At 45.4% G+C, this 23,138-nt stretch overlaps 1 protein-coding gene across 32 annotated transcripts in view; it reads right to left on the bottom strand.

Annotated features, from left to right (window-relative positions):
- Positions 1-23,138, bottom strand: part of LOC144115866 (uncharacterized) — a 360,881-nt gene that overhangs the window by 37,207 nt on the left and 300,536 nt on the right. For all 32 annotated transcript variants that reach the window (XM_077650438.1, XM_077650440.1, XM_077650430.1 and 29 more), the window contains 3 exons: positions 22,786-22,900; positions 20,838-20,948; positions 16,691-16,811 (listed from right to left, as the gene is read on the bottom strand). In XM_077650438.1, the coding sequence (XP_077506564.1) occupies positions 16,691-16,811; positions 20,838-20,948; positions 22,786-22,900 (347 nt within the window). The remainder of the gene's footprint in view (positions 1-16,690; positions 16,812-20,837; positions 20,949-22,785; positions 22,901-23,138) is intronic.

Raw genomic sequence — 23,138 nt, 5'->3', positions numbered from 1 at the left:
CTTGGACAACTGTTCGGCGCACAAAGTCTCGATCGTGCTGAAGGCAGTTCGTTTGACGTTTCTGCCACCAAACGCAACTTCTGCTTTGCAACCGTTGGACAAGGGCATTATCCGTTCGCTCAAGTGCAATTACCGGAAGCGTTTGGTGATGCAACTGGTCTTCGATATCGATCGACGCAGATCAACAACTATCAACATCAAGACGACGCTTGAAATGTTGTATGGATCATGGAATGAGGTGAGGCAGTCAACAATAAGGAACTGTTTCGCAGATGCCGGTTTTGTTTTGCCTGCCGCCGAAGACGAAGTTCAGCCTGATGAAAACCTGGTAGAGCTGGACAAAACTTGGGATCGACTGGCAATCCCAGGCATCGCATTTGACGATTTCGTTTCGGCCGATGATAACTTGGCCGTGGCGCCTGAGCTGACGGATCAAGAAATTGTGGATCGCGTCGTGGTACCCGAGGATAACAGCAGCAGCGATAGCGAAGGTGGCAGCGAACAAGATGAAGCACCAATAAGCAGTGCGGACGCCGTGGACATGGCCAGGAGGTTGAAAGGCTATTTGGAAAAACTGCCGACGACCAAAACTGCTCAAGTAGAAAAGGCCCTCTTGTGCATGGACACAGTGGAAAACTTTATTCTGCTCAGTGCTGTGAAAAGCCACCAGACGAAGATCACATCTTTCTTCAAATAAACGAACGCAGACCTGTTTTGTCGAGCTTCGTTGTTTTGTAATTTGACTTTCCCATACTACGCTCCTTGTTTTATATTCCACAAACCACGAGGAGACAGGTAAGGATTACCTCGTTTATAGTGGGTTCGAAGCCCAGAATAATGCATTTTAGTATTTAGAATATTCGCGCGAGACAAACTGCGGATTTGTCAGAGCCGATATTTATGTATACTGTTACAACGAATATCGGATATAACGAACTAATTTACGGTCCCTATGCTACTTCGTTATAACGAGGTTCGACTGTACCTTTCTTCTCCCTTCTTCCGAACCCTTTTCCAGCCCCAAGGTACTTGCAGACGATTTCAGCACACGGAGGAATTTGTCTGCACTCGAAACGAGAACTGAGTCCGGGAAACCAGCTTCCCTACATCTGTCTGCCTGGGCTAAGAGACTGGGCATCATTTTATGATAAGATTTCTTTACTGCCATGCCGAAGCATCCAGTATGGATGCCACTTTTTACAAGCTTTGAATGAAAGGGCCTGTAATTCAAAGGGGGCTTTTCACTCCTAGGGGAATACTGCCAACAGACATGGTTGGGTTCGAAAGAGAATTTTAAATTAAGGAATTGCAAGACTCTTTCTTGAGGGACTTCATGTGTGAACCTCAACCCCGACCCATTACGTGCAAAAACATCAAGAACATTTGACACAAATTCGGGATTCACGGACCTAGCCAGCACCAGGTAATCACACATGAGGTTCACATATGAAGTCCCGTTTTTTTTTTTTTTATGATACTGATGTCTTGTTCACTCATTCTGACCAGCGCACTAGAGAAGTAGCTGAGGTGTTTCATATTATCACAAAAAGTAAAGGGTGCGTGAGTACGCCATCTGTTACATTATCGCTTCGAGAAATCAATATGCTACATAGTGGGTAGCAGTTCTGCTGATGCACATGTGCTTTTAAAGCGGTTTTTACCTTGTACTAGCACTATGAGTCTTGTTGACACTGCGCATGTGCGCTGTTTTTTACGTGTGTGTGTATATATGACGTGCTTCTTCCTAATAAAAAGTCAGTTGTAAGTTCAGCGCTGGTTTGTGTGTCTCGTCTCTTACTTGGTCTGTGTGTGTGCTGTTGAACCATCACTTTGCATCAACACCAACTAGCCCAATCTGCAGTTCTACAGTTTATGTCAACTGTGTGCTGGTGACAGATGTTGCTCAGACTCCACATAGTATAAAAACTGAGCAGTAAGGGGTAGTGGTGCCACACTTCCTGCGGAGCAGAGCACCCAAGAATGGAAGATTTTATATGCTTTCACTGCTATTTTGCTGCTTTGCCTAGAAAGTTGTGAAAATGTGCGCATGATGAGGAAACTAAGTCTAATGTGAACAAGGCAACTACTGATCTTGTACACCCAGTCAGAACAATGGACCATATCTAAGGTTCCTAAGTGCCCACAATTCCACAAAAAATTGTGAATTTAAGCTTTTTTTTCTGCCGAATTACGTGTTAGAAGTCACATTTTCTTTTTTGATGCCACTGTTGTTATTGACATCAGCAGAAACGACAGTGTGATGAAAAATTTACTATTTTAACTTGTTTGCATGAATAGGCATAATGCAAGAAGGGAGGCTGAGAACTCAGGAGAATTTAAATGAAATGTTATTATGCTTATAATGCAATCTCAAACTCTTCACACCAACAACAGCTGAGGGCCCCCAAAATAAGCCCAGATGGCAGATTAGAACATAGAACAGGGCTCATTGTACTAGAAATATTGTACTAGAAGCGCATTGCAGATTAAAATACAGAAGCAGCGGATATGTCAACATTATTTTTGAGGCAACGCTCCATATGTGCGCACCATATGTGCCACATGTGCAAAACCCTTTCCTTACCGCGCCATAGGCCACTGGCCATATATGACCGACATTTTGTACCTGCCACCAAAAATTCAAGACAGTGCTCCTAGACAAGCTGCGCTATCTAGTTTGCTTCTACAACACCATTTCTTTGGTTTCAGTTTTGTTTTTTCCTTTTGTAACACAAGTAGGTGACGTGAAAAATGAAACTTTGACCGGACGTACGTAGTCCACCAGTCACAGATCATGGCATCTGTTTCCCCGCGCCCTCCTCAAAGGTGAAAGGATAGGCAGCATTTTTGTCGGTTCCTTATGATGTCTTTTTCTTTTTCTTTAGGGTAGTAGTGCTGAGTTAGACAACCATGTGGAATGGTCGGGTTACATAATAATTGGTTTTTAGGGAAAGGAAAGGAAATGGCGCAGTATCTGTCTCATATATCCTTGGACACCTGAACCGTGCACCATAAGGGAAGGGATAAAGGAGGGAGTGAAAGAAGAAATGAAGAACGAGGTGCCGTAGTGGAGGGCTCCGGAATAATTTCGACCACCTGGGGATCTTTAACGTTTATGAAGTCATGGAAGACAAAGTACACCCTTGTTAGAACTCTAGCATAGACTAGTTGTTGTGCCAGGCGTGCACTGAAATCGCACAGCACACGGGCGCCTTAGCGTTTTTCCTCCATAAAAACGCAGCCGCCGCGGTCGGGTTCAAACCCGGGTACTCTGGATCAGTAGTCGAGCGCCCTAACCACTGAGTCACCGCGGCGGGTTATGGTCGGATTTCAGATTCAATTTCGAGACTTCCTCTCGGAAGCCCGGGACACCAGTGCGTGCTTGCACGTGTTTCGTTTTACCGCTCATGTTGTATTTTATGTAGTGCGCTTGATTTGTATATGATGAGAGTGGTTTTATTTGGTGCTTTAGGGTCTTCAGAATTTATTGCCAAGATATTTTACGAAATGCACCAGCAGATTTTTGATTATGATGATGTTACAGAAGACCACGCCCCTTCTTCAGCCATAGAACCTATTCACTACTGCCAGGAACGGCGACAGCCAGTCTGGTTTAGCAACGGCGACAGCAAGTCTTGCCTGTTGACAGCCAACGCTTCTGTTTCTACGGCGGGCTCCAAGCAACTCGATGGTGATCGCTCCCAGGCCTGCTGCCAAGAACCACGCGGAATGGACCCAGGTGTCAGCTGGTTCCAATTACCGAGCTTTGCCCGGTCGGAGTGTGTGGCCCGAAAGAGCGGAGGCCTGAAGCCTGAGCATAACAGGGCCCCTTTCTGAAGTCTCCAAAGCCGCTGTGACGAGCGAGCAGCCGTTATCTTCCCCATTTGCAGTGACTATGTCGGGGAACAAAAGGGCCTCGTTTCCGGTGGCTCTGCGGCGTGCCAAGCATCGTGGTGGGCTGGCGATCATCGTCCCCAACCACTGCAAGCATCTCTAAGGACAATGGACCACTTTCGCCCCTCTTCCCGACATTGCGTTCTGGCCTTGCTCATCACCTGTCATCTGATAAAAAACAGGTGTCAGCAGTGCATGGGAACCTTCAGCTGGCCAGAGGACATTACTCCGACGACAGCCTCTTCTCTCCCAGGCTCAACCTGTGACGGGGTCATGTCCGTATGTGCGGTGGTGTGAGTTAGTGCGAACAAGTGAAATTTTCAGGCCACTCACACCCTGGAGAGGGCGTCCTCAGCCTGGGGAATTTAGGGAAGAGGAATGCTATAATACTCGACCACGAGTGCATTCAAATAGATCCCCACTTTTGATCCTCATGCTTGTAAAAATGTAGATACAGTTGAATCCCGGCACAACGAATGCCGCTTCAACGAAATTTTCGCCACAACGAAGTATTTTTCATTCCCCGCGAAATCCCCATAGGAGTTAATGTGTTAAAATTCCCTCGAAGACGAATTACTTTGTGAGCACGCATTCACTTTTAAGAATTTTTCGCGAGCCTTCACCGGTCAGTGGCCCGCCTTTCTTCAAAAGTTGGGTGCTGTACAAGATTATTCCCTGCTAAAGCAGTGGCTTGGAGCAGCTAAATAATGCACGGAATGTATGTTTATAACATTTTCATGTATTCTTTATTAAAAAATTTGGTTGGGAGTCGTTTATTCATCATAGGGAAGAAGCGAGGGGACTTGTTGGCACCGTGCGAAGGCCGCCGGCCGTACGAGGGCCAAAGACGAATCCAAATCCAGTCGCCAGCCCCCTACCCGCCTTCTCCGCAGCCCTTGCCGCCATTTTCTCGTGTGTCGGTGTGTGTTGATTGTCTATCTCTCGCTGCAGTCTGATCTCGTCGATCGCCTCTGCCATGTCACCGCCAACAAAGAAGCGAAAGTTTATTTCGCTAGAAGAAAAAGATAGAATTACCGCCGAAGCGGAAAGCGGGAAGAAGAAGGCAATTATTTCCACAGATTTTGGCATCACACCGAGTTCGCTACCGATGATTCTGAAGAATAAGGACAGCATTAGGAAGGCACTTTTCATCGGGCACTTCAGCGCAGCACAAGAAAGTAACGCAACCAATGTGTGAAGAGCTCGACAAGGCTGTCCATGCTTGGCTCGTCGATACGCGAGCAACAAACATGACCCTGAGCGGTAAAATTGTACAGCAGAAGGCCCTAAATTATGCTTGTTTGCTAGGGCTGAACAACTTTAAGGCAAGCATAGGATGGCTGAATCGCTTTAAAGAAAGGCATAACATCTTCGGCAAGGTTTTGTGCGGTGAATCGGCATCTGCGGACGTTGACGGCGCATCAGCATGGGCGGCGGACAACATGACTGACATAATGAGCAGTTACGCTCCGTCTGATATTTATAACGCAGACTTAGACGGGCCTCTTCTATGAGATGCTGCCAGCAAAGACGCTTTATTTTAAAGGGCAGCGTTGCCATGGAGGCAAACATAGCAAGAAACGAGTGACTGTGCTGCTGTGCACAAACGTGGATGGGTCTGACAAACGCCTCCCGTTAGTTATTAGCAAAAGTGCAAAACCGCACTGATTCAAGAGGAACAGGAGCCTACCTGTCAAGTACGTGGCAAACAGCCGGTCATGGATGACCCGTGCCATTTTTGCTGACTGGGTGGTGGCACTTGACCGTGACATGAGCAGACAAAATCGAAAGGTTTGTTTGCTCTTGGACAATTGTTCAATGCACCGCATTGACGACGTCAAGCTGTCAAGTGTGGAGCTGAAGTTCTTCCCGCCGAACTGTACCTCAGTCATTCAACCCCTGGACCAAAGCATCATAGGGAGCATGAAGTCTTCCTACTGGGAGAGGTTGATCCAGCGGCTTCTCCTGAACACCGACACTGGTAGGGAGATGAAAGTCTATCTTTTCATGGCTTTAGAAATGGTGGCTGTGGCATAGAGAGCAACACGGTGCAGCGTGATCCGCAACTGCTTCAAGCACGCCGGGTTTGTCGACAGCAAGGCGACTAGCACGACTGCAGCCGCGGAAAGTGTACCATCGTCATCGACTACGGGGATTGACGTTACTTGGAAATCGCTCCAGGAAGCTGGAAACGTCCCTGCTGACATAGCATAGTGCTGGACGATTTCCTCGACGCTGACATGATTGTCCATGAGGAACGAAGCGATGAAGACATCATCAAAATTGTTCGCGAGCCGGAAGAGCCGTTCAATCATGAAGATGACTCCGCTCAAGATTTACCTGCCCCGGCAGCCTCATCGCAGGTACTGGATGCCTTCGACGTTATAAAATTCCTTGGCACACACGATGACGACGCTGCGATGTCGCTATTAACAGAGTGCGAGAGCCACGTGACGCCGCTGCTGGCAGTGAAACGCAAGCAGGCTAAGCTCACAGATTTCTGGCAATAAAACTATGTTTTGCTGGAGTTATTGCCTTGCATTTTTAGTTAATTTCTCGACAGCGAAATTTCGCGACAACGAAATTTCTCGCGTGTCCCGTCGATTTCGTTGCAGTGGGATTCAACTGTAAACCTACTGTACAGTTTCCCTATCAACGGAGTACGATAATGTCTTTCAGAGCCAGGGACCTGCAGGGCTGAACGAGTCAGCCTACTCAAGGGCCCCTCCATCCCCAACACTGGTGGCAGCGGCGGCATTGAAGCCCCGTCTCCAACACTGGTTGGCAGCAGCTGGGATGGACCGTGTGACATCGTGCTTTCTCTACGGGTGACCTTTCGGTTTTTCCTATGGGATTCGCCAGACTTCCCATTTGGAGAAAACAATCTTGAATCTCTGAGAATCGAGTGTTTGCCAATTGAGAGGGGTTACTCTCACAACATTTTTTGAGACAGCAGAGCCAAAGCTGAGAAAGAGAGGTCATGGACCTAATGAAATTGAAATAGGACTTGCTGTTGTTATGCGAGCAACTGTCAGTACAATTACAGAGCAAAATAACAAAACTTGAGCTATGCAAAACCATTTATAGGCATGTCGAGAATAATGATCAGCTTGTAGATGCATGGAACTCTGTACAGGAGGCGGTACGGAAGGTTAAAGAGAAAGCCGACCAAGAGGAAAAAGCACGTAAGGTTAGGGAAGGGAGGAAACTATAGTGCGAAGCTGAAAAGAAGAAAAGGAACTAAAGCGATTAGACCTTGAGGTGCGAAGAGGCGCAGTCCAGAATGGAGGATGCGGAACTTCGACAGAAGCAGAGAGAGAAAAGGCTGAGTTCCTAAGCGGCCGGATGCGCTTCAATGGTAGAGTGAGTGAGCCATTTAGGTGCAATGCGGCTTCTGTCCAGAGAAAACCCACTAGGCGTCAGACTGTCATGGAATGTAAAGATCTTAACGCTGCAGATGCAAAACAGGCGTGTAATCGGCATGGATGGAAACGAAACGCGAAAACTCTAGAGCGAGGTTTCCATGAGGCTAGAGAGACCATTGCCGAGTCTGGTCAGCGTCTTGGCATGAGACACGAATCAACGCAAGCGTGCGACCTACACAGAGTAAAGCTGGAAAAGAGAGAACCCAACCCGACAGGCTAAGGGGAAGGCACGCCAGACCGTGGTCGTGTTGGGTAAGCGCGACGCCATGAGAAAGAAACTTGTTCGAACATCCAAGCGGTACGGGAGTGAAAAGACAAAGGTAGATGTGCCCGAATCTATAGGCTTTGAAGCTGGAATTGAGGGCAGCCTTGAAAAGTATGCACATTACAGAGATGAGCCAGGTGAACTCAGAGGCAGGCAGGAAGATGCGCAAATGCAACAGGACAATCCTGAGAGGTATGAAGCACATAATTCAGAGACAGTGAAATGTCCGCCGGTACATTGCGTGGAGTTAGTGCGCAGCTGTGACATGAACGAGGTTGTTGTTCGCCAACCCGGGGAGAAGTGTACCGAGCAAAAAGAAATGGAAGGCTTTGATCTTGAGTTAGCAGTGTTAACTGTAACTGGTGCAAAGAAAGATGGGGTGGTTTCAAAGCCTGAAGAAAAGAATCGCACTGCGTATCAGAGAGTAGATTCTATGCGACGCTTGCGGATAGGTCAGAGAATAAACCCCCCGAAAATGCCAGGAAATTGTTCTCTAAGGAAGAAAGTGGCGGTAAGCCCACAAAAATGGTGCGACGGGCAAAAATAGCGGAGTCGTGTTGTCCTACAAGAAGTGCAGTCAGCATGAGAGTACTGTAAAAACCCGCATATAATATGAACCTGAATATAATAAGAGGTGAAATTTTAGAGACGCGAAATAGAAAAAAAAAATTTACCCGCGTATAAGACGAGTGAGGTAAGCCAGGTAAGCACGAAGAAGAAAGACATTTATTGAAATCGGACACTGCACTTCAATCACTCTCATCTTCAACAGCGCTTTCTTCGGAGATTTCTTTGTCCGACAAATCATCCCACAGGCACTCATCTTATCTTCTGTGCCATCGAGGGCGTTCGAGATGCCACACTTTTTGAAACAACGACGCACAAGGTCCGTTGGGGTGCTCGCCCACGTGTCCACAATCTATTTGCACAGCGTGGCTGGCAGTGCCTGCTTCAGCCGCCCGGTCGGCATCACTGCAGGCTCACCTGAGCGCATCCACTCTGCGTAGCACCGCTTGACAGCGTCCTTGAAAGGTTTGTTTACGCAAACATCAAGTGGCTGCAGCTGGGAAGTCATTCCGCCTGGGATGACGACAAGTTCAGTGCCGTAATCGCGTAACACTCTCTTGATTGAGTCGGCCAAAAATGGCAGTGAAACGTGTCCAGCACGAGGATCGACGGGAAGGACAACAGTGCACCAGGCCGCCTACACCACACGGACTTCACCCAGTCAAGGACAAGACCCTCGTTCATCCAACCTTTCTCTTGGCATCTCACGATGACATTCCTTGGCAGCTCCTCACCTTTCGGCATTGTTTTGCGTTTGAACACGACATAGGGCAGGAGCTTGTGGCCGTCTGCTGTGCTCGATAGCATGACCGTAACCCGCGTCTTCTCGTTGCGGGTAGACCGGACGCAAACTTGTTTGGAACCCTTCTCGTGCACGATGAGAGGTGATGGCATGTCCAGGTAAACTGGCATTTGGTCCGCGTTGCCTATTTGCACTAGTTGAAAGTTCTTGGACTTGCGCAACGAAACAATGTGGCGCTGAAAAGCCACCAGCACCTCTTCAAACGATTCGGGCAGGTTTTGGGAAATCGACGTTCGCCGGCGTAACGAAAACCCAGCATGGCACATGTAGCGGTAGATCCAGTGCTTGCTCGCTTTGAAGGCGGTGCTTGGAATACCTTTTTATCTAGCAAGCTGCCTAGCTTTTACCTGCATGAGCTCCACGCTCACAGCTAGATGTGCGGCTCACTGTTCTCTTATGAACTCCGTCAGGGCAAGTTAAATTTCTGGGTATGACCCATTCTTTGGGCCGCGAAAGCTTTTTCGCGTTCCGCTGCACGCGAAAGCTGCTTCCTTCTATCGTCGCCATCCGCGGATGCTTCCGTCGGTGACGCCGAACTGCCTCCGCCGCACTGTTGCCAATGTTCTCGGCAACTAAAATAGCCTTTCTCTTGAAAGCAGCCGAATACTGTTTTCGAGGCACTGACATTGTGCTCCTCCACAGCAGAGCAAAAAAACCTTTCCTTCGTGAAGCGTGGTTTATGCGTCAGTGCGTACGCTGTCAGGAAGGCCACGCTGTCACGGGTAACGAAGCCAAGCCATAGCCACACATCAATAACAAAGCCAAGCCATAGCCACGCGGCAATAACGAAACCAAAACTTCGAGCAAAACTGAAATTTTTGTTCGGATCCGCAAATAATACGAGGCGGAAATTTGAGGCGCTAATAATAGGAAAAAAAACCTCGTACTATACGCAGGTTTTTACGGTAAGTCACCCTGCTAGAAACGAAGCATCTGCTTCTTGGAAAAGCAGAATAAAAGCAGCAGCGAAGAACTCCGACTGAAGAAATGCTCAAACATGCGATTTCTCTAAAATGTGTGGGACAATCTCCAGGCAAAAAAAAAAATGGCGTCAAAAGCCACCACGCCAAGTTTGTAGAGCCAGGCTACAAGAAAAGACACGGAAACTCGCTTGCATCTCGCGTGTCAGCAGACGGGTCAGACGGGAAACAGCACCACTGGCTCAAAGTGTGAAAGGGGGACAGACAATCGTCTTATTGGCAGACCATTGTTGTGTAGTAGGGTTCGGCACTACACACGCTACCGAGAAGTTCACATCGTCTGGACAGGACACAGGTCTAGACGGAGACAGGGGTCAAGGAGTGCCTAACGCAAGGGATGTCTTAATTCGTCGCGCCTCCGCAGCTCGAAGGGAAGTCAGAGGGACGCGACCCTGAAGGGTTAATCCCTGAACACAAGAGAGAGAGAGAACTTGTGCTTATCGTTTTTTTTTTAGCATTTTGAACAGGTGGCTCAGTACAGCGGCTTATTTCTGTTTTGCTTGTATGCTTTTTTGGTGTTACCTGCATATTTAACCAATTAATTTTCGAAAAGTTTTGCACACACAACTCTGGCATTTTTTTCGTTCGGAAGTACAATCAATAAGCTACAGTTAGTTATATTGTTAGTTATATTGATTTTAATGGCGCAAAAGCAACTGAGGGTATGATGCGCCAAACACACGGTTAGAGCTTTTGTTAAAGGTTACGCTTTTTATATCTAAAGTTTGTTTAAAACACGGGCTTCTCTGAGGAACTTAAAAATGCTTGAAAAATCAACCAGTGCTTGATCTTCCAAAAGTAACATGGGGTGTAGTGGGATGTATTCATTGTAGAATGCTGTGAAATATTTTTTCCTCAGTTGTTCCAGTTTTGTGCATGCAACTAAAATGTGGTTTACCGTGAGTTCATCGCCACACATTTCGCAGAGAGGTTTGTCTTTTTTTGTCACTAAGAAGTTGTGTGTAAGGTGTGTGTGTCCAATGCGTAGTCGACACAAAATAATTTCTGTAAAACGCTCCTGATGTTTACATGATCTCCATTCTCCCAAAACGGGTTTTATAGAATGTAGTTTGTTGTTTGTCTGTTCGTCCCATGCAATCTGCCACTTTTTCCTGAGTTTACTGAGCAGTAATTTAGAAAAATCTCTCTGTGGTATGTTAACTTTTTTTATATGACCAATTCGAGCTTGTGCTGCGCAAGCATCTGCTCTCTCATTACCTAAAATTCCAACATGGCTAGGGACCCAGCACAATATAATGTTATGTTTTTGCTTTGTGATTTTAACTATGTTATGTATGATTTTTCCTATTATGGGTTCAGCAGCATTTGTACAGTGCAGCGCTTTGAGCATACTCAGTGAATCAGTGTAAATGATGCTATTGTTTATGTTTTGTTTTACTATTTGTTCTATGGCTACGAGGATGGCATAACACTCTGCAGTAAATACCGATGCATACTGTGGCAATCGTATCATTTTTTCGTTTTTTCCTTGAATTACTGCACTTCCGACATGACTTTCTGTTTTTGAGCCATCAGTGTAAAATTCAGTGTAGGTGTCATATTTTTCTTGTAGTGCAAAGAACTCTTGCAGCATGTGCTCGTGTGGCATTTCCTCTTTGTTTACGTGTGTCAGTGTGAAGTCACACACCGAAGGGAGGTTGTACCATGGTGGCAGATATTCATGTCTTTGGGCAATATTCGTTAGGGCGTCCAGCGCTGCTAACTCTTCACATTTATCTTCAAAGCGCATTATTAGTGGCCTGATAAAATGTGGTTTATTATTGAATAATCTTCTAGATGGGCACTTGGTAACAATGGGATAGCAGAGATGTTTTGGAAGAGAACAGGTTTTTAGGATGTACGTGCATGTAAGTGTGACTCTCCTATCCTCTAGTGTGGGCTCATTAGCTTCAACATAAAGACTATTTACCGGGGATGTTCTATATGCTCCAGTTGATAGGCGCAGACCAAGATTATGAACAGGGTCCAGTCGTTTCAAGTAGGATGCTCTTGCAGAACCATATACTATGCACCCGTAGTCCAGTTTCGAGCGCACCAAAGAGCGATATATTTGTAATAGGCATGTTCTACCGGACCCCCACCGTTTTCGCGAGAGTACCTTTAATACATTGAGGCCTTGGGATGCTTTTTTTTTAAGGTTGTTAATGTGTGGTAGGAATGTAAGTTTCTTGTCAAATGTGACGCCTAAAAATTTATGCTCTTGTTTAATTGGCAGTGTGGTATGATTCAAGCACAGGTTGGGATCGACCTGTAGGCCTCGTCGTAATGAGAACATAACAGCTACTGTTTTCTGAGGAGAGAACTTGAATCCATTTTTCTCTGCCCAAGCAGCCAGTTTATTTATTGTGATTTGTATTTGTCTCTCGCAGGACAGTATGCTGGAAGAAGTGTATGCTATCTGTAAGTCATCTACATAAACTGAATACACTAAGGACTTTGGTATTACTTTGGCTAAAGAATTCATTTTTACTATGAAGAGTGTCGTACTTAAAATGCATCCCTGGGGTACGCCATTCTCTTGGGTGAATGTCATTGACAGAGTTGCTCCTAGACGGACTCTTGAATGTGCGGTTAGTAAAGAAGTCGTTCAAGCAGTTCAGCATCCTGCCGCGGATCCCTAGCTCTGCTTGGTCATGTAGGATGCCGAACTTCCACGTGGTATCATAGGCCTTCTCCAAATCGAAGAAGACCTCGATACAGTGCTGTTTGTGGATGAACGACTCTTGGATGATGTTTTCTAGGCGGACAAGGTGATCAGTGGTCGAGCATGCTTTCTTAAATCCACATTGATGTACATCTAAGAGTCGACGAGATTCAAGTGTGAAGGTGAGTCTAATGTTTATTATGCTTTCGAAAGATTTAGCAATGCAGGTGGTGAGGGCTATCGGTCTGTAATTGTTAGGATTTGTTGGTGGTTTTCCGGGTTTCAGAAAAGGTACTATTATTGCTTTCTTCCACTCCTCAGGTATATTCCCAGTTGTCCATATTTTGTTAAAGAATTTCAACAATGCCTGCATGGCAGCCTCAAAGAGATCGGCAAGCATAGTGTAATGCACATTATCTGGGCCTAATGCTGTCTTTTTACCAGAAGATAATACCCTAATCAATTCCTGGAGTGTGATGGGTTGATTGTAGTCCTCGTGCATACCTGCTGCAAATGGAAGTTTTTGTTTTTCTGCTATTGCTTTGTACTTCTGGAACGTGTTCGTGTAATTGGACGAACTGGAAACTTCAGCAAATTGCTCACCTAGTATGTTGGCCTGTTCTTCTAATGATGTTTGTGTCCCGGGTGTAGTCAATAGAGGAAGTGTGAAAAGGGTATGGTCACTACTGAATCTACGAACCTTTTCCCACATTATTTTCAGGTTATTGAGCTGTTTATTGATGACACATATTTCTGCCACGAGGATTTCTCAGCATTTCTTCGAACGAATCGCGCTCTGGCCTTGGCCCTCTTAAAGGCAATCAAGTTCTCCGCTGTAGGCTACCGACACAGAGAGCCCCAAGCTTTATTTTGTTGTTTTTTTGCCAATGTGCATTCTTGTGTCCACCATACTTTTTGTTTATTGTGTACGAGTCCTGTTATTTGTGGTATGGCCAGTGTAGCGGCCGATATTATGCATGTAAAGTTTTCATTAATTTCGTCTATGCTGAGATGCCAATGTGCATTCTTGTGTCCACCATATTTTTTGTTTTTTGTGTACGAGTCCTGTTGTTTGTGGTATGGCTAGTGTAGTGGCCGGTATTATGCATGTAGTAAACTTTTCATCATTTCGTCTATGCTGAGATCTTCACAAAATTCTTTTTCTAGTGTGGCACTTGCTGTAAAAAGTGACCAGTCGGCGAGGTGAAGTTTCCAGCACCGTGGTCTTGTGGGGATGACTGGAGTAGACGATGAGAGGCTGATGATAGTAGGTAGGTGATCACTTCCCAGAGGGTCATTTAAAATATCCCATTTAAAATCGTTAAAAAGCGATGGTGATTTCGAAACCTAAATCGAGGAAGCTCATTTTTGCCGAGCTTGGGCAACAATAAGTGGCTTTTCCCGTATTTAAAAGACAGATATTATTTGAGAGGATAAAATCTTCGATTATTTGTCCCCTTGAGTCACATCGTTCGGTTCCCCAAAAAGGGGAGTGAGCGTTAAAATCCCCGACTACCAGATATGGCTCTGGAAGTTCGTCTATCAGTTCTTGTAGGTCATGGACTTTTAAAGTAAAGTGTGGAGGAATGTACACGGAACCGATTGTTAGTGTTTTGTAGCTGACAATGCTGACTGCTACAGCCTCAAGTTTTGTTTTGAGCTTGATTTATTGAGCAGGGATGCCACCTTGGACAACCATCGCGACCCTTCCCGAGAGTCGATTTGCCTGCTCTAGATCATGTCTAAAACTTTTTTAATGTTTTAGGATATGCACATGTTGTGGACCAAGATTGGTCTCCTGAAGACATAAAACTGTAGGTAACAGTGTCCCTAAAATATGTGTTATGTCACTGTAGTTCCGCATAAGTCCTCTGCAATTCCACTGAATTAAAAAAGCCATGTTTATGTTTTTGAGAGGAAATGAAGCGGGGTTACTTATGTGGTGGGCCCGTTATGAGGGGCCTGTCTTTTTTCCGCTCAAGAGAGCTGTTCCGCCTCTGTGGTGGAGGTGGAGTGGGCGCTGTATCCATCACCTGGAGGCGGAGTGGGCGCTGTATCCATCACCTCAACCGAGGTGCTGGAGGACCGCAGAGGGGCCGCGGTTGTGTTAGTTTCAGGCCTCTCCCGACGGGGGGGGTCCTGCGGGATGCCGACCCATGGACCGGCGCTCCCTGCTTTGGCAATGACAGGGCAGCTTTCGCTGTCCCCGCCTGGGGTGTGGATGGCCCCGCCACTGGCTCTGTGAAAGCAGCCCCGGCAGGTGCTGTAGTGCTGTGTGGTGCTACGGCCCCGTCCACCACATCAGCGAAGTTGGGTTTTGCCGTGAAAGAGAATGTGGTCGTAAGCGCAAAACGCCTCCTTGCTTCTTTGAATGAAATGTTTTCTTTTGTCTTTATGGTAATTATTTCTTTTTCTTTTTTCCAGGACGGACATGCCCTGGAGTACGCAGCGTGGTCTCCTTCGCAGTTTGCGCAGCGCAGTGCTGCGTCACATTCCTCAGAATGCTGGTCTTTTGAAGCGCATTTCGCGCAGGTTTTGCGGCCGCGGCAACTTTGTGAGCCGTGGCCAAACTTTTGACAGTTGAAACATCGGCGGGGATTGGGTATATAATGTCTGACGTTGACTTTCAATTATCCTACTTCGATCGTTTCGGGCAAGGTACTGGTGTTAAATGTGAGGACCATGTGTTTGGTATCTATTTCTTTGTCATCCCTGTGGATCTTGATTCGGTGAACATCGATTGCATTCTGGTCGGTAAGCCCTTCAAGCATTTCAGCTTCTGTGATATGGATAAAGTCTGATTCAGAGATTACACCTCGGACTGTGTTTAGAGATTGGTGGGGGTTACAGAGACAGAGATGTCCCCTATAGACGCAATCTTGGAGAGTTTGGAACACTGGATGCTGTCGCGCAGTTCAAGAAGTAAGTCGCCGCTGGACATTTATGAGACCTTGTAACCAGGGCACAAGGTATCGGTTAAGCATTTGGCACAAGGAATGGGGATATTATTCTTGCCTGTATTCCGTCACTTTCACTGTGGATTACGTGGAACTTTGAAAATGTTTGTCTCTTTTTTGAGAAAAAATCAGCTGCTTCGTTCCTCCCTCTTTTTAGAGAGCGATCAGGTTTGGATAAGGGTGGAGCCATCAAAAAATTTAGTTATTCGGTCATGGTGCCAGCCACCCACCACGGAGTCCAACAAGGGGTCGGGACAGGATCTTGAAAGCAAGTCCTGCCCACGCCAGCTGCACACCTCAACTATAAGGGTAGTTGGTCACACAAGGTTAACCCTTGCCGCCAGGAAAAAAGGAAAAACCAAGAAGTGAGTAGGATATAGGAGAGTTGTGAGACAGAGATAGGAAAGTGAAAGATGGAGAGGAGGATAGAAAAAGGCGACTGCCGATTCCCCCCGGTCGGGTCAGGCTGGAGGTGCCGTCTGCAGGAAGCTGAGGCCAAAGTGGTGTGTTGCCTCCGCCAAGGGGCCGTAAGGGTCCAAACGCTCGGCATCGGCTCAACCACCAGGATCCCCTTTTCCCCGGACACGGCGATGCCACGCACGGCTAGGCGCGGGTTCTCGGGTCTGTGGTGATGCACGGTTCACCATCATCCCCTTGTGGGGATGTCCCTGCGGATGCTCGAGAACCCGCGGTGTCGCCACTCACTGACGCCTGCAAGCTGCAGGCGACCCCCTGCGGGGTCAATAAGCTACAGTTTGATATATTACAATGCACAGTGCATTTAGTACTTCTTGAAGAAATAATTTTTAGTTTAAGACGCTCAAAATCGGTCTTTTTTTTTTTGTGGTAGAGTTAATGCACGCAGCCTCCCATGCAACAGCAGCATTTCGAGCTGCCTGCTCCGGCGCCCATTTGCCTTTCTTTGTTTTTCACATGGCGTTCAACTCTTTCAGTGCCTTTTCTTTCTCAGCGGCCCACATTGCCTTCTTTCTATATCCACCCAGAGCCACCCTCTCCTCAGTACTTGCACGGTGTGTGATTGATTTGCCCACAGGATTTGCACAGGATTCTAGTGGCTGAATAAAGAAAAGGATGCTAACACAGGTAATAAACAGGTGATGAAGAATGAACTTACCAATTTCTTGTGGCTCAGATATGACCTCGAGGTAGGCAGCAGGGCAGATACCACGCTTGGTGCCTATGCGGCCTTCGTACCAGTTGGCGTCCACTCGTCGTACCAGCACCACTGTCTCACCCTGAGTCAGAAATGGATGCAAACGAGACACCATATTATTGCACACATCAAAGGCACATGTGGTCAGATCTTCACTCCTGTGAGTATGCGCCAACACCCAATCTCAACTGCGGCATGCATTTCAATACAAATGGAAATCCCTTTCTCAATTCACACGACCAAAATATCAGGGACACAAATAAGCATGAATGCCACAAGACCGAAACTTGTTGCAGGAAGACAAAGATTACTCCAACATTCACAAAAATCACAAATCACATAACCACAAGTGTACACTGAGAAGCAGTACCTGAAAACAAAAACACTGTGTAAAGTGGCCATCAAATTTCTCTTCACTGTGCTCTTTTTCTGTTTTCCAGCTCTCATGGTGCTTTAAACTGCACCACATTGTTACAGACCAGCTATTTCATTTAAATGCCACCTACAACTAAAACAAGCTCCTAAGTAGACTTGTAAGCAAAAATCTACAGGCCACATGTGTCAAAAAACGAAAAAGCCAAACTTCTCCATAGCCATGGCAGGTAGGCTGAAACTGGCATGTGCATTTGTGCTGTCCATGCAAGGAAATTCAAGCCACATTGCCTATTTCAGGTTACATGCCAGGGTAATACAGAAGTTTGACATTTTGTGAAACTCGCATCCAAAAAGGCTTTTTTTTGCACGTGAGCGTACATAACAGTACATAGCAGACATGCCATTTCTTATTATGCTTACACGAAGAAATAGCTTTCTGGGATACTACCTAGAGGCAAAGATAAAGGGCTGTGAGAGGCACTGGCACTGATGAATTAAGACTGGATCAAGTTCCTTGTAATAAGATGATGGCCCTTAGAAAATGACTTAAGGAGGATGGCTGTCTTGAGCACATATACAGCACTCATGTTGATGACTAATAATCCAGCTACACAGCAAGATCGCTACAATATCTATTTTTGCATTCTCCCTCCCCCCTGTGTCTTCAGCTGAAGCAATGCCATGCTCCAGCTGTCTGTGGACTTGAGACTACAGCGAAATGCAAACACCAGGCATGCCACCGTTTCAGCCGAAGGCACAGGGAGGAAAATACAAAAACGGAATGAAATTGGTTTCAGAATTGCCACACTATACAGGCTCCAATTTAAAGTCATTTCCAAACAAAAAAAAAGAAGAAATTGATAACAACATCATTTCTTCACTGCCACATTGTAGGATTTAATAACATTTGTTGAAAAATACATTCACAACCAAACGAATGCAGAGAACTCCCTTCAGATTAATTTCAGCAACAACTGTGTTGTCATGACAGCAGAGCTTTTGAAGCCCAGAGATGTAAAATTAGATTAAAAGCAAGAATGCAAGCATCAAAATCAATGCACACTGATTTTTTTTCATCATAACAATAAACATCACGTGACTTTATTGCACAATGATTATTATTTATTTACAAATGTTATTAACCATTTTAATGTATAGTGACAACCATCACTGCCCTAATCCAAAGACGAAGATGACACACAGTTATTTATGGTGCCATATGGCACCCGGACCATGTGGACAAAAAAAAAATACAATTCATCTTCAAAGGCTGGCAGAACTCAGCTAGCATTAATGTGGCCCCCCTCCCCCCACAGCAGTTCCCATTCTAGCCTTTCAACACTAGAAAGATGCAGAGGTGTTTCTCTTCAAACATTACTAGCAGGAATCAATTTCCCACAAATTGCTTTCCAAGCCCCAGAGTTTATTTCAGTGTCTTCTGCATCAAACAATTCAAAACTACAACTAAATAGTAAGCTCTGCAACCCACTGCTTTTCAACAAAGATACCTTACAAGACTTGTAACAGCAACAGCCCAATGACACAGCCTTATATCATGGAGGTATGCATTTAACTCTTTCATTACCCCGCCACTCCATATCGATCACTGGTGACTAACAGATTCGAAGTGCGATTTCAGTGCTACCAGGGCTGCCGAGAATTTGTTGCGCTACCTAGTTTGGGATTTCAAAGCTCTACTTTCATTTCTTGCATATTCTGCATTTTTCCCACAAGGCGGCAATTTTTGAAACGCCCTTGAAGTTGAGGCTCTGGCGTAGTGCGCTCACGGGACGGCGCCAGCCACAGAAATGAAGTGCGATTCTGCTGCTTCTGCAGATTTTTTTGATGCTTCAATCAGCAGTGACTCTGACAATGATATTGCATCATCGGAATTTGATCCTAACGAAGAAACTGCGCAACCTCAGCATGAAACATGGGCACCAGTCCACCCGTAGGCTTCGTTTTCCACTTCTTGTCTGTTTTTTTCATTCATGGAGCCGGTTTACATATCGCACTGATGTCATGAATGATATGTCAGCTTTCTGCAGTGTCTCAACATCATATAAGCAAGATTTACTTCCACCAGCACAAAAAAAATTGACTTCAGGCTTGCTATAAATAAGGACACCGACCTTGGATTGATGCTTCGTAATAACCCAGAGTTGTTCGCGAAAGCTGTGAATGTCTTCCGACTGGTCCTAAATCACCCGAAATGTCTTCCGAAATAGTTTCTTGCATAACCAAAGCATTGTAAGCATTTTCAAGCAATTTACAGTGAAACCTTGTTATAAGGTACACGGGATATTACGAATTATTGGCTATATCAAACCGTTCCTAGATAGTTTCAACAAACACATGCACTTCTTACCTTATATATCGAACACAGTTTGCCATAAAACGGTTATAATGAACTGCCGAGCGCCAAACCGTGCCCACTCAGATGGGAGGCGGCAGGCTTTACCTCTCTACACAGGTGACTAGCGGTGGCGCGGCAAGCGTTAGCACCAGGGTTTTGCATTTTATCTCGCTTTCATCAACAGCCCCACAGAAGATATAACGGCAAGAACAGCAGGTAGCCAGGCAGTCAGCCCCCGTTTGCACCTCTCACACCCGTATGTAGTGCCTCGGAACCAGCAACATGGTCGGTTATTGTAGCTTTTTAGCAGCCATCCTCTGCTCACATCGACTGTCACAGAGCTAAGGTGGTGACTACAACGATAGCTTTCTTCCTGGTGGACATTTTTTACGCAACACTGCTGTAATGCAAGGGAACCATCCTACCTGGTGTTTGATCTGCCACCGTCACGTGCTGCGGTGCTTTGCAGAAAAGCCAACGTAGCTGACGTTTGCTGCTTGCTTTTTTGTAGCCTCTGCAATCGCCACAAGCGGCTTCGAAACTGTGCTAAAACTACGGAAAAGGTCCCTCCTAGTTGCTGTTCTTTTGCTGATTAAATTTTGCTCTTCCAGCACGAGTTTTTGAAAAATTTTAGAACAAATTTTGGCTATATTGAGACATTTTACAGTTTACCAATTCGTTATAACGAGGTTTCACAGTATTACCTTTTATAATTTTGATGTGAATAGATCATCACAGATGGTATGGCGGATATACTTTTCGTGTTTCTGCAATTTTTTTTGGCTTTCCTAAAATTATTTCTAGCTCAAACTCATTACGTCGAAAAGTACATTTATCAAGTTATATTTTGATACATTACATTTTACTTTGAAAATTTTTGCTCGCTGTGTGAAAAATGTATATCAGGGGCACTTTGAAAATGGCATTTTTTCATGCATTGTCAGAAGAAAATTTCTAGCTCGAACAGTTCTTGAGTTAGAAAATCAAACTTTTGGTGGCTAGTTTATAAACAAACTGGACATATTTTGCATGTTCCAGATTGTTTTGAATATATTTTCTCCAAGAAATATTGTCATATCAATGCAATATTTTTCTTAATTTTCAACTTTTTTGTGTGCTTACCAATCTTTTTTGCAATATACACACCAAGTATTTGAGTTGAAATGAATGTCTCAAAAGCACATTCCATAGCCATCATTTTCACGTAAATTTTTGCTTTTTTTACACCTTGCATAATTTTCAGGAAAAAATTGTCTCAAACCTATCAAAAATAGCCATTTTTCCCATGGTAACAAAAGAGTTGTTAACGACCTTTGTTGAACTCCAAAGTTGCCATAAACTAGGCAGCAGATAGCATGTTGAGTGTGTGGTACATACCCTGAACATAGACAGCTCAGCAGGTGTCTGGGCAGAGAAGTTGAACTTGGCCCGAGCCAAGCCCTCCAAGGCACGCCGCGGCTGCAGATGTGCACTTTCAGCAGGGATCACCTGCACAATAACACTTCGAGCTCGGCTAACTCTTTCAAATCAAAGTTCATTTTTCCTAAATATAACCAAGGAGGAGCAAGAAAAGAAAGTACCATATTTACTTGCATAATTTGCGCCCTTGCGTAATTTGCATACCCCTAATTTATTACCCTGGTTCATACAAAAAAACTACTTATTTGCATATTTTATGTACCCTGCTGTGCCAGACCACCAACATGCACGTAGATGTGTGCAAGGCAGGCTTGGGAAGATCGGTGCGGCTACGAAAGGTGTGAGTGGTGAAGGGACGAATTGCGCACAGTTTCCACGGCTCGCACACGCTGGCAGTTGCTTTTCCAGCCAAACAGCTGCATGAGCAAACTTCCGGAAAGCTCCGGCGTGTGCTAGAATCCGAAACTATCAAAGCCTTTGCTGCTCGGTTTGCTGCCAGTCAGCCAGGCCACATGCGAGGGCACCGCTTCATCGCCTGTTATCCCAATTTGCCTTCAACTGCTGGCTTCGTGATTGTACCTTCGCGCATTTATTGCTTTGAGCCGTGCACGAGCTGCCACGCCATCCCGCAGAAAACTACACAACGTAGGGCGGGGCAGGAGGGGAGCGTATGAGTCTTATATTTGGAGCCAACTTTTTTTTAGGGGGGGGGGGGGGGGACAATGAAGGAAGCGTGTTGAGGGGCTGACGTATAGGCGGCAATATACACTAAAATATTGTGCGTTATGACCTTTGTAGACTTTTTTAAAATGTGTTCGCAAAATCTTTGTGTAATTTGCACACACACTTTTTGAAGCCTTAATTTAAATAAAAAAGTGTGCAAATCACATGAGTAAATACAGTAGTTGAAATTCAAGCAAAACATCTGAAATGATAACAAATAAATCCAACATTGATGACATAAAACATGAATGTTCCTTGAAAACAAAAGCAAATGGAAATGATAAAGGGCGTGCAGGATGTACGTGGAACTGCTGCAGTGATTTCACAAAGCAGCCCAAACCAAACGAGTGCTCATTGGCAGCTAAGTATAGCTGTGTGGTGGTACAGCACCACAAGCTGGGGAGAAAGTCTTCCTTTGGTTAACTATGCCTTATCTTGACAACAGACACAATGTTTAGGCAGTTGTATGATACTGGTGTACACAGTGCATGACAAATATGCCTTATTTTACAAGAAGCATCTTCTGTCTGACTGCAAATGCATTTTTTCACAAGCTACTACCATAGAAAAGACAAATACGCAACTGTAAATGAAGTATGATATAAACATGAAGCGCAAAACTAGACGAGCGCTCGTGTGTCTCTCGTCTCTTTCACTGTCCTCGTCTGGTTTTGCACTTCAAGTTTATATCATGTCTCACCAACATGCCCAAACAACCACTTTGCTGTAAATGATGGCATGGTGACAAACTATCCACAGGACCACCCTTTTTCGGCAGCTATAGCTATCCTACATAGAAATACAGAAGTGCCCTTGCTCAGGAGCTTGCTCTAAAATGAAGAAGATGAGCCCATTCGCATTTCAACGATCATGTTAAATCATGGTGTCTCATAAGAAAACTGTCTGCACAGGGCCTTTTGACATGTTGAAGCACCAGCAAAGCAAAATCCACCACTTAATAAAAAGTGCAGCATTACTCGCATTTCATGTTGTGTAGTGTTGGGTTTTAAGGCACATAAGCAGCTTCAGGTATATTTCAACAATTCATCAGCAATCAATACCATCACAGGGCACAGCAATGACCAAACAGTTAAGCACTGTTTTGCCACAGTCAAGTGCCTTCTGGTCTGATACGCATTCTGTAGGATCACCTTAGGCACTGCTGTCATGCACTGCTGCTCACCTCAACGTAACTGACGGGAAAGATGCCAACCAAGCCATGGTGCTCTCCCTCATACCAGTTGGAGTCAATCTTGCGCCGGATGTACACAAGGTCACCCTTGCGCAAGTTGATTTCCCTGCCAATACAAAAATGGTGAGGGGCAAATGCCACCGTGAACAGTGCTAAAATTACTGAAGCAGGAACAATATCAAAGCATACTCATGAACCATTCCACTTGAGTACCAGGCAATAAAGTCTGGCAAAGCACACTGCGAAACTAGATGTGCAAGGCTTGTTGTAGTAGTGCCTGCATTAAGCCCACCAGGTTGACAACATTAAATATGAATCCCACTGCAGCAAAATTTGAGCAGTAT

The sequence above is a fragment of the Amblyomma americanum genome, chromosome 1 (genome assembly GCF_052857255.1).
Source record: "Amblyomma americanum isolate KBUSLIRL-KWMA chromosome 1, ASM5285725v1, whole genome shotgun sequence".
Lineage (NCBI taxonomy): Eukaryota > Metazoa > Arthropoda > Arachnida > Ixodida > Ixodidae > Amblyomma > Amblyomma americanum.
The sequence above is the reverse complement of the archived record's forward strand: the minus strand, read 5'-3'. Positions and strand labels throughout refer to the sequence as shown.